This window comes from Electrophorus electricus, chromosome 11 (assembly GCF_041902795.1).
Source record: "Electrophorus electricus isolate QZ-2024a chromosome 11, ASM4190279v1, whole genome shotgun sequence".
NCBI classification, from domain to species: Eukaryota; Metazoa; Chordata; class Actinopteri; order Gymnotiformes; family Gymnotidae; genus Electrophorus; species Electrophorus electricus.
In genome coordinates this window covers 14,610,001-14,622,500 of record NC_137507.1, presented here as the reverse complement: position 1 = coordinate 14,622,500, position 12,500 = coordinate 14,610,001, and the positions used below count along the sequence as shown (strand labels likewise).

General features: G+C 40.3%; 1 protein-coding gene across 5 annotated transcripts in view; it reads left to right on the top strand.

The window, feature by feature from the left end:
• Positions 1 to 12,500, top strand: part of LOC113573547 (ras association domain-containing protein 3) — a 37,223-nt gene that overhangs the window by 10,191 nt on the left and 14,532 nt on the right. For 3 of the 5 annotated variants that reach the window (XM_035528416.2, XM_081723069.1, XM_081723073.1), the window contains exon 2: positions 861 to 994. In XM_035528416.2, the coding sequence (XP_035384309.1) occupies positions 861 to 994 (134 nt within the window). Of the gene's footprint in view, positions 1 to 860; positions 995 to 8,171; positions 8,962 to 9,882; positions 9,902 to 12,500 lie in introns of those variants that run through there. The other 2 variants (XM_035528417.2, XM_081723071.1) reach the window with 2 other exon arrangements.

Genomic DNA, 12,500 nt, shown 5'->3' with positions numbered 1-12,500 from the left:
AATATTACGGCTGGAATATTGAGCAATACTGTGGGAGGGGCTTGCGCGAAGCTTATGCTCGGGAAAGATGCACTACTAAGAGTTAAGAGACTAATTCATGTTTGTATTGCCTGACATATGTCGACAAATCTGCTTTGTGCTTGGCATGCCTGAAAAGTTGTTGTCAGATACAGTCTACTGGAATATGCAGTGGACGCATTAGCTGCAGTATTAGACAGTCCTAGCCTGGGTGCACGTGCATGATTTGAGACTCACATTGCACCCACAGTATTGCTGGTAGACTTCTGGTCTCATCAACCTGAAGCCTTGGTCACTACCAGTACTGCACTATGACTTTATACATCCCATGCAAATGATTAATGACCTGAAAGAACAGGTGATGTGAGGACTGGGATACACAAGTCCCTGTTCACAGGGGGAGACCCCAGACAGATGCGCCACTCCCAAGGCTCTCATTCTGGGCCCGACTACTCATGCATCATCTGTAATGAGAAAAACTGCTACACAAGACTCCTGTCAAACTATCAAGGACACACCACTCATTAAGATTTTTCGGTTTCCTGAAAAGTTACTACGTTTCATTTGTTGAGCCATCTTGGATTTGTTTGCTGAAGCAATGCTGATTGCAAGTGCAAACCAGCAGAACCCTCCAAAATGTGTGCAGTAAGTGACTGAGTAAGAGGGCATGAACGGCATCGTTGCTTTCAGTACATCATTTGCTTATTATGCAAAGCCTCCCTAAGGACTTAATGTTATCGATGATGAATGCACATGTAACATTTGTTTGTGTTATATGTGAGGTCTGTTTGGTGATATAAATGAGGGAATTTTTTACTCTTCTCTCCTCTTCTCTCCTGCAGGTTGTAAGTACACATGTCATGCTCATTGTCGTGACCTGGTGACACTTGACTGTCAACCGAATGGATCTCCTAGTGATGGGCTACTCAGTGTCCTTGCCCAAGACCACCTCAACAACAACCAGTCCTCACACAGTGTGAGTTGGGTTTGGGTGCAGATGTGTGTGTTTGTGTATGATGACCATATACACAAATCTGTGGTTCAGATGTTTATACAATGTTCTAAGTGACTAGCTTCGAATTGCCAAGTTGTAGACAAAAGTGCTTTCCTCTGTATTTTACCAGTAGTGACTGAGAGTGTCCACAAGGGGGAGTAAAAGCCAAAACAACAATTCGGGGGCTCCAAATTAATACCTAGAAGGTGGTAATGCACTGTCATTATAACTGATGGAACATATTAATTAACATTGACTCACTCAACAATACAATGTTATTTTATTGGCAGAAAACACCTCAATTTTGGAGAAAGCTTTTAGCACTTTTTTAGTATTATTTAGCATAGTAGTATTAAAAATGTAGTCATGGTTTTCCTTCTATGGGTTGGTATAAGCTATGTGTCATCTCTAGATCTGACCATAGCAATTACTGTCCTTCCTGAGCCTACAGTTAAACTCTGCTCTCTGTAATGTGTGCATGGCTACTGCTGCAGGATGCTAACCTGTTATTTAGTGTCATAAGAACACGTGCACACACACACACACACACACACACACACACACACACACACACACACGCACACACACACGCACACACACACACACACACACACACACTCCAGTGTATCTTTTTCATTTCCAAAGCTACATTAACAATGGCTGTTTTCAGAAACAGGACGTTTCAATAGTAAGGTAGTAAAGCTGTATCCCTCTCCCATGGGCTTACTGAAAAGACATTCACATGAAATGAAAGGCCTGCAAAACTGAACATTCTCACTGACCAAGGATTAGGTATGCATGTGACTGTGTGATTGTTCTGTGGACGTTGCTTGCCTGTTGTGTGTTTTGCCTATTTGGTGTAGTATGTGTGGCATTCATGCTAAACCAGTTCTGCTTAGTGGGGTTTCAGTGTGGAAAAGCTAGATAAATATAAATGCAGTGTGATTTTATCTTTAGATTTAGGTACTTGTGAATGTAATTCTGCCTTGATTTCCTTTACTTTTAATCCAGATGTGGAAACAGAGACTGGAATGAAAGAAGTTTGTATAGCAATAAGTATCTATATTTACAAAAAAGTAGAAACATTTAGAATACACAGTGATTTGCAATACACAGTGCTTTGGAATACTCAGTGGTTGTGTATCAGCTACAGTGTGTTGGCTTGTAATGTGTTTGTGTGTGCAAGCATTTGTTTGTTAATGTATGTGTGTGTGAGGTATTAGGCTCCTTGTCTTTTGTTTTTGGTTGTTTTTGTTTTTGTATTTTTTGAGAGAGATAGAAAAACAGAGACCCTTCAGTGCGAGCCTTCAGGATGAAAGTCTACCACCTCTGCTCACACACATACATTTTGAAGGACTTTCCTAGTATTTCTAGCGTTTGCAGTGGATTCTGGAAACATTAAACTGTAAACAAAGCAATCAAAACCTTCAGATTCCTACATTTTTATTTTGGTATACATAGCTCTTTCTGTGTTTTGACATCCCCTCTGACCTGGCTTTTATGAAGCCTTTAGCTTTTTTTTGTTATTGTAAACCTATAAAGTCTTTCCTTCTCTGGGGAGCTAAGGAACTGACTGTGTCACTATCTGTCACTATCTGGGAGCTGATGGCAGCCACAGTTATTAGAGGCCCAGACAGAAGCAAAGGTGCAAATATAATTCAGAGGAGAGGTCCAAACGCTCAGATGCAGGAAAGAGCGAGTTTCCCTTTAGGAAACAGCCACAGGAAGCTTGTGACACAACAGAATTTGTTCTGGCCCAGACACACATGCACACGTACACATGCACACACACACACACATGCACACACACACACACACACACACACACACACACATACACACAAACACACACACGCTTGTGCAAACATGCACACATTCACCCACAAACTGAAATGAAACTGTATCTAAATGCACACATCTGCTTGTCCATGGACCATTACAGTTTTACAGGATTATAAATAGTCAACATCAACTTAGATTTTAAAAACAAGCAGTCAGGAACTTTAGAAAGCTTTCCTCAAAGAGATTTTTTAGAAGAGGTTTAAAACCTTTTGGCATTAAACACTTCTAGTGTTTAATATGAAATTGTATCATGGTATTGTATCAATTACCTAGTAAAACATAACTCTGTTGGGGTGTCTAACTCATCCTTATTTGCATATTCCAAGGTCTATCTGATATTGCATGTTTCCTGCTTCTTTCGTCGGTGGGAAAGTTAAACACCTCCACTGTTGCCATGGGAGCCCTAAAAATACCTATGTGCACTGCATCTTCCCTTGACCTCACTGGGGGGACAGAGCCTGTGAGCATAATTCACACAGCTGCCACAATGTCTGAGCGACACCAACCCTCATCTCCTCGGAGTAGGTCTCGGACCTCAGGTTTAGACTGGGCTCTGTCATCCATTCAGCCAATTCAAAGTGAGTTAGAGTAGAATACCATGCTCTAAGCATGTCACCTAACTTTTGTACAGCTCTTTCTTCCATTTTAGCTTCACATATTGATTTTGCAACACAGTACGAGAAGGAGAAAGAGCTGACTGAACAAACAGAGAACAGAGAAAGGGTAATTTCACTTAGAGAGTTGACTGGCAGGCACAAAGTTGAAGGCAGCTATAGCGACTTTTAGATTAAACAGTAATAAAATGCTTGTCCACTGAAATTTAAACTCAGCCACACTGGGCATGAATGAGCAAGCACTGGTAATTGCTACCAGCCTTCACCACATCCACCTGTCTCAAGCACAGAACCGGGAACCTTAGCTGGCTTCCTGCAATATGTTTGGCTTGGAACATACTTGTAAACCACAAATCTTTAGGTGTAATAATGAATGTTCCTAGGAACTGCTAAGTAGTGGAATTTAGGATAATTTCTACCTCTTCACCTTAAGAGTTGACCTGAAGGTCAACTCAGCCACCAGTAATACATATTCCAAAGAGAACAACCGCTAATGTCCTTCTTCAGGAATTCCTGTTATTACAGTATTTCAGATTAAGTAAACAACAGGACTGTCAGTTTTGCATGTTGTACTGTATAGTGGTAGGTTTTTTTTTTATCCATCAGACTAAACAATTGCAAAAGCTTTCCAGTCAGCACTATCAAATAAATACTAGGACTAATGTTACAAGGCCTACCTATTCAGTAGATTCATGCAAGCATATTATTTTAGAATAATAGTGGCTATTGTAAAGGGCTTAAGAACATTCGCTGAAAATTAAATTTGTTATTTGTAACACAGACCTTTATGACCTTCAACCTTCATCTCTTGGAAAATAAGATCAAATCAGCACTGTTTAATTTGTAGTGTTTGAATGAGCGCCTTTGTTTACAGAGGCTTCCATGGACTAAGTGCATTTGGCAAGGAATCTTTCATTTCATGTTTGGCCTTCACAACATCACATAGGCTTTTAAACCTGTTCTGTGTTGCTGCTGATTACAGACTGTAGACTGGCAGACAGGTAGTTTCTAAGGCCACAATGGCCCTCTGATCCTCTATTCACCACAAGGCAAGATGGAACGTGTCCTGGACTCCATTTGCTCTTCTGCTGCCTTTTGTGTTAACAGCTAGCTGTGGTTTTGGTTACCTTATATTTAGTCTTAACGGGCTGTCTGGGTCTGTGGGATTTGGCTTCGGGACCTATGATTTCCATCTCAGGAGCCTCCCTGGGTAGTGCACACTGAGCTCTGTGTGTGTTTCTGTTTATGTTTTGGGAAAGCTTAATAGGGGTTTGGATCTCAGTCGCTTAGGTCACTGTCTGTTGCTGCTTTCTTTGAACAATAATTTCATGAATTCATCTTTCAGAATGACAAGGTCAGAGGCTCACGTGATGTCTGAAAGAATTTTACAAATTTAATATGAACAGAGAGAAAAAAATTGAGTGATTTTTATCTGCACTGGATTATTTAAACTGGAAAGTCAAGCAATCCCAAGAGTGGGTTATAGGTAGAATCATACAACACTGAGTAAATATGGCTTATGTACATTAATTATTATCTGAATATTCCAACCACGCATATAGTGCGTCTACATGGGTTTCCGATCTTTTTGGATAAATGTCCCCAAATAGGCATTAAACATTTTCTGGGACCATAAGCCTTTCATCCAACCTAATTTTTTTAAAATTCCAGATTCAAAATTTAGGACTACTGTTACATTTAAACATTTTATCAAATGCCAGTAATGTATAATATAAATGACAACTAATAAACAAAGGGATATTCCTTGCACTCATTTACCAGTCTAGTGGCAAGGGTCAGCTTGTATTTTGTAACATGTTCTCTTCAATGAAAAGAGACTGCCATAGACAGTTTCTCTTTGGCTTCTCCTTGTATTTGCTATCACCCTTGTAGTTCCATATTTAAGGAATATTTTGGCATATTTTAGTGTTCCTTTTAATTTGAGTCTCTGTACTATTGAGGAGCTAGCCAAGGTAGATGGATGAAGAAATTTGTCTGTTTTATTACTGAACTGCTATGCTAGAGCAACATTCAAAGTACCAAAACAGACAACCGCTAATAGCACATACACATACACTTAAGTTTAATGTGGCTAATTTAAATCTAAATCTCAATGTAACATAATTTAAACATTTAAAATATTGCGGCAACACCTACTGCACAGTTAAAGTAATATTCAGAGTATATGTTCATGAAAAACAGTTGTGAATTTCTCCGACGACTCCATTTGTAAATTACATGACCCCTAGCTTGGGAACCCCTGATCTAGAAGTTTATTTCTATGGTGCTGGAGATAACATGGAATTTACCATAGTGATATAGTGACAACTTGGATCATGAGTCTTTTCAGTTATCCAGGAATTACGGTACCTAGAAGGCATTGTATTTTTATTCCGCTCTTAGCTTCTTTAAGGGAGGTGAGAGATCCAGCAACACTAGATCCCAATGCCTGAGGGAAATGGGCAGAGCATGGATATTACTGATCTGAGACTGGCTCATTTTCATGAGACAGATACGTATTATTTTCTGTTTTATTGGGATCTTCACACATGTAGGTAATATTTGGTGTCAGTATAGACACTGTAGTGTCGCTGATACAAGAAAACACAGAAGTCTGTGTATTTAAGCACACAAGCAATTGTCCTGGGATTGTGTTTTGATGTCAAAAAGGGGGGAGGAGTTAAGCATTAAGAAAAACTATGTTGATATGTCCAATACTGTTCCATTTGTGGATATTGAGCTCACTGTCTCTGCAGCACAGAATTCCAAAGATTCAGTGCCACAACCAGCCTCAAAAGAGATGCTGGGCAAAGACAGGCGTGTGCTGAAAGACGAGGGTGATCTATGCGCTCTCGCTGGCTACAGGCATTGCTTTGTGGGGCTGGACTGAGGAAACAGATTTGGCTTCCTGATTCACTATCCTGTAAATGCTAAAACTCACATAGTTCCTCAGTGTACCTCCTCAACAAAGGAATGTAAGTAATGTATAATGAAGACCACTTACTCCCAGCCAAAAAGACTAGTGGCCACAGGTCACCCCCCCACCCCCAATACGCGCGCACACACACACACACACACACATACATACACAAAACATATACTACCTGAAGGCCTTACACACCCTATTTTTAGACTCTAAAGTGCTTGAAAGGAGTTAGGGGAGAGACTTCCTGTCACCTTAGTATTTGGGTTTTCACTTTGGTTTCAGTTATATTCCTTAATATAAGGAATACACAACACTGTACTAAAATACGTTAATAGTATTCCAAAATGAGTTTCATTAGTTTAAGTTATATTACTTAAACTAATGAAACTCATTTTGGAATACTATTAACGTATTTTAGTACATTGTTGTGTATTTGAGTGTACATGCAAGTGTAAAGATATTATGTTATGTGTGATACTTCAATTGGCTTAAAATTGCTAATCATTTCATAAGTTAAAATTGAAAGCAAAGTCAACGATCACCAAATGTGCAGCTGGATGGTTTGGGTGACCCTGAACAAAGTGGGGCCAAACTTCAGTATGGTTTGCATGGTTTGGCTGTTCCCTCCACTGCTGGGTTATTTTTAGGACCTCTTCATGTTCTTGGCTTTTAAAAAAAGCTTATACTTCCACAAACCCCTTGAAAGCTGCTATTTGTGGAGAATGGTTAGTTTTCTGTCCACTGCAGATGTTGCCTTTATTTGACCCTAAAGCTGTGGGTACAGTGAACATGCTTTCAGTGGGTGGGCTATTATACTATCACATATGAGTAACAATAACAACAAAAACAGTAAAAAAAAAAAAAAAAAAAAAAATTTAAATGAAAGAAAGAATGGAGCATGAGGAATACCCTTAAGGCATCTGAAATCACAAACCTGTTTGTGCACTACTGCTTGTACATCCTGGAAGTTATTATACAAGATAACCCTCATCTCTTACAATAACAGATGTGATCTGTGGAGTTATATAGTCCAAACTATGATGGCACAGTCCTTACTGATAAGGAAAGTTTGCTTAGGCTTCGATGTTTATTTTACTTTTTAAAGTGTAAATGAATAAGCAACTGTGCTTTGATCTAAAAGCAGTATTTTTGATGAACGGCTTCCTGTAAAATCCTGTGAAACATGTCAGAATTATTTGAACAACTTTCCCTTAGGATGATTAAGGAAATGGGTTACCCAGCATGTTCTTAAGATGATTACAAAGTGGACCAAAAGTAGCTAACCCCCAAAATGAGTGGTTTACTTATGGAGATTCAAAACCAGATCTACAGGCATCCAGAAAGCCACCAGTATAAACAAGGTTTGTAATTTGCCAGAAGCTGAAGGGACAATAGTTTACATATTGAAGATCCTCTTCACGTAGCCCCTGGAGCAGATGGCTCAGGGTCGGCGGCACCCTGGTTCGCTGGACCTGAAATAAGAGAATGCTGTGAAACTGGTCGAGCGCGCCCCATCCTCATCGTTGTCACACTCTCTGCACATACTTGTATGGACATGTCATAATACTCAATAGTGTTTTATATGTTTGTTTTATGCAGAAACACAGGTTAGATTATCGGTCAAGCCCGAGCGCTTCCTGCTTTTTTTCTTGTAGCCTGTTCATGCGCACGTGTGAGTCGAGCATGCGCGCTACAACAAGTATGCTTAGAACTCAGTCGTCTGTCCGATTGCCGTGTAGTTTAAATGGCGCAGCCTGTCACTAAATAGATGAAATACACTAAAAACTCGCTTTCTAACTGGTGCATCAATTACGGGAAATGATACATCCGTGTGTTTAATATTTTAACTAAGCATGTCACGCATTGTGATTCGTGAAAGTAACTAAACCTGTTGTTTGTGGAAAATAAACAGTTGGCAGTGGAAACGAAAAATAGTTTATTCTTAAGAAGATATGTGAGGATGAAAATATCGTCACCCAAGCTTAACCAGGAAGCATCTAAAGGAGATTAGGTCATTAGGAAACAGCCAGTGTGCCGGTGGGTGTGTTCTGTTGTACGCCCTGGTCACTTGAATGCAAGCAGAGAGCTGCCTAGTTAAAGTCTTTAAAATGGATCTGTCGGTAACGTCGTTTGAGGAAGTTTTGTAGCTTTATGTGAATTATTGCTTGCTTTGTGTCTTTTATACGTATTGTGTTGAGCATAGTAAGGAGAGGGTCGCTTTAAAAAATTTTTTTTTTCATATTCTGTCACGTTGTGGCACGACGTGTTTGCTAGCTAGGTTAGGGTAGTTCCTCGCAAGATAACCGATGAGTTTGGAATTGCAATATAATTTAGTGCTGTTCACTGGATAATAACTCTTCGTGGATTAATTTTTTTTTGTAATTGCACATTTCCTCTCGTACTTTTAATGTGTCAGAGTTTGAAAGTTGGAGTTTTCCTTTCCAATGACGTGGAACAGCACCATGAGTAGTGGATACAGTAGCTTAGAAGAAGATTCCGAAGACTATTTTTTCACGGCTAGAACCTCCTTTTTCAAGAAGCCTTCAGGGAAACTGACCGATCAAAAGGTTTGATCAGACGTTTTTTTATATAGACTTTTATTTGTCTAGCTACACACTATGTTGTATGTTTTTTTTTTTTCAAAAATATTTGCCCATATTGTGACTTTGGGCGATTTGCCATATTTACATTAGCTGTTAGTAATACTGGCTCTCTGACTGGTACAGTTGTTTCACCACGAAATGTAGTTAGCCTTAGCTAACCTAATGTTCACTAACTAAGTTAAATTACTTCTCCCCCCTCTTTCAGCACTTAGCCAGCTGTCTTGAGTCTTAACATGTGTATGAAGTGGTTCAAACTAGTTATCTAAGCTTACTATCTAGCTACTAAATTTGTAATTTAGATGGCTAGCAGCTAATATAGTTTAGTTAGCTCTAACATGCAGTAAGCACCAACTAGCCTAGATAGCTAGGTTATAATCATTCAGATTATGACAACAGCCTGTACAAAATGAAGGTCGCAATAAAGAGAGAACGCATCAGTGAAACTAATGTTTAATCAAAGGTTTTTGCGAAGGACCTGTTGAATTGAAAGTGTGTGTGTGAAGACAACTCTCATTGATTTTGTTGGTCATTGGCCTGCCCTTTAGCTGACCTATTAAGTCTTGGATTTTATGATAAAGTAGGTCAGGTTCTTTTCCCTAGTGCTGGTTTATTCCAGCATGTGCAGGATTTGCGTAGATCAAGGTCTCTTACCCCCTCCCCCCCTCCCATATTGTAGCTGGATGACTTAAACATTCTCCTCTGGAAGACAACTGTACTGCATTCATCACATGGATTGATGCCATGCCCATGTCTCTGGTGAGACTCTGTAGAGGGCCTGTCCTTCTGTAATTTGAATATGCCCTTCGCACAGCTTTTTTTTTTTTTTTACAGTCATGTGTGTCTGAAAGGAGATCTGTGAGAATTCTGCAGCCCAACAGGCATTCACAGTCTCACCCCCACGCTGGTAAGCACTTCAGATTGTGTGAGAAATGTCACAGAGTGGAATTCACATGGAAAGCTCCTGCAGAGCAACATCGCCGACCCTTTTTCTACATGTATGTTCGGCCATGTCTTCTAATGCCTTAATGCCTGGCTGGGTATGGGTTTGTTGTGTTTGAGCCGTTTTGTAAGATCAGGCTTGTGGAAGGATGGCAAACAAAGCTCCTTCAGCACCACCAGCAGCAGGATTACAACAACTCACTTCCTGTTACTTCACACTGATGTTTTTATCACTAGTCACCACAGTTCCCCAGAACTGTCCCCCCCCCCCCTTAGTAGTAGGCAGTATTTCAGTTATTACTTTTTCATGTTTCACTTCTTTTGTAGGCATTTTTTTTTTAAAAAGTCAGCTGCAGGTCTCTGAGACACTCTATCTGCTGTGTCAGGCTTCACTGGCCTGTCTGATCAGTGGTGTTGATTTAAATGGAAGCTGTAGCTGCCGTTGGCCTGGGTCACAGCTCTATAGTGTGGTGTTAACCCAAATGGAAGTGGGGTGAAGTATCTGCAGTCCCACCCAGCTGCCTGTCCTGCTATAGGACCCCACTGCCTGTTCTGACCATCCTGGTGGCTGCTTCAGTTGCTAACCACAGTGGAACGTTGTGAAAACAGTGTTGGAAAGAGGTTTTTTTTTTTCTTCACTACAGGAGTCCAAAATCAACAGCTGTGGCCGCTTTCCATTAACGACCCTTGAGGGTCTGTGGCGCAGCGTCAGCGTTGACAGGCTTCCTGTGACAGAACACACAGCGCTTTACAGTCAACGAGAGTGTGTTGTGCACACTGTGGCAAGAACGTGCGTTTCCTGGTCATTCACGGAATATAGCTCTTGCTGGGTAGTCTGGGATGAGGCCTGACAGCCTGGGAGAAACAAGACCCTTATCTCAACACTACAGGCTGGCCATGCCCCCACACCCTGACTAAAGCAAAAATGAAATCAGTAACCTTGTAGGTCCTGGGCCAACAATCGCCTGGTGTTGATGCAGTTGCCTAGTGTAATAGCCACTATCACCCATTCGTAACAGTGTTTTTCTAATTGGCTTAAGTCTGATTCCATCATTTTAGGAAAATGCTGCTCTGCCAGTATGTGGGGATTCTCCTGTTTGGAGTCTTTTGCTCACATATGCACTGGTAATACCTTGCTTTTTTGTGATTGTGAGCGAGAGCTCACTTGCCACTCGCTGTATGGTGGAGGCTGTTTTATGCATGACATCATTTGTCCTTCATTTTTTGTGTGTCGTGCCAGCTGAGGCATATAAAAGCAGTTTACCTATCCCAGGCAGTGTTATACAAACAACGAACCTTTGACCCTTATATCTAGTAGTGGTGTCTGATAAGAAGTTTATGATATTACTCTATGTAAAGACTGAGCTACATGACTTTAAACAAAATCATTTACATTTGTTACCTCATGTGAATAATACAAACCATAGAACAATCATGCAGAATGTCAGAGATCTGTCAGTGTTCACAGCAAAACAAACAAGTGATTTTGATGGAGACCTACCTATGCACCTGTGATATCAGTGTTTCAAAGGCCAGTACTGTTGCTAGCAGTTAAGAAATGCTCTGTTGTGCAGCCCTGTCTTTCAGAACTCTCCCCTCGTAAGGGTTTCTGCTCCATTGTGTAGCAGTTTCCGGAATGTTCTCCAGGTTTATCCTGTACACTGTACTCCAGTGGTCTGTTTTAAAGATAAGTGCAAGTAAGTGCCGAAGCCAAAAGCTAATGTATCACTGTAGACCAGTGAATGCTGCGCACAAAACCTAAACCTAAGTGATTTTGGTGGTGTTATTCACAATAAGCAGTCCACAAGGAACACATGCCTGTGACAGAAACAATAGAAATGAATCAAACTGGTGAAAGGACTTGATTTGCAAGACTAGGCAATAGTCTCTTTGAAAACAAACAGTATCTAAGGACCGTGGTGGCTTAATTTAATTTAGAAAGACATGGTAGGATTTGCATCCCGACCACTCAGACTGAAAATATGACTGGAAACATGTAAGATCAAGTAAACCTCTAAAGGCACCATGCTATAAAGATAAGTGACTGAAAAAAAAACTCTGGTACACCCTTGAGAAATTTATAAGCAGACTTTACCCGTATTCTTTAGTGTCTGTCTTTTGGTCAAGTCTTGGTGCTATAAGCTATAGTACTAAAGCTGAACTTGTTAAAACTGTAATTTGACTTGTCTGTTCTTTACTTCTAAAGCTGTACTCTCTAATGTCGTTGGCTTAAAATGTCTGATGGAGAAAGCTGCGAGTTGCATGAAGGACACTGTTTTGGAGCAAAGTGTTCGTATGCTTACATTTACAATGGTCACTGGGTGGAACCCAAAGGTGGCCCACTTCCAGAGCTCATTGTGTTGCTGTGTTTTCTGTGTCATACAAACCCACTTCTCTTTATTTGTTTTGTTTTGTGTAATATTTTCTTTCTTTTGCTGGAATAGAAAGTATTTCCCCTGTGGCTCTCTTGGGTGATTGGCTGTTTCACTTTCACCTCATACAGTTCTGCAAAATTTAAAAATCCAAGTTGAACTGTAAGTAAATTATTAAGAGAATTATAAAGT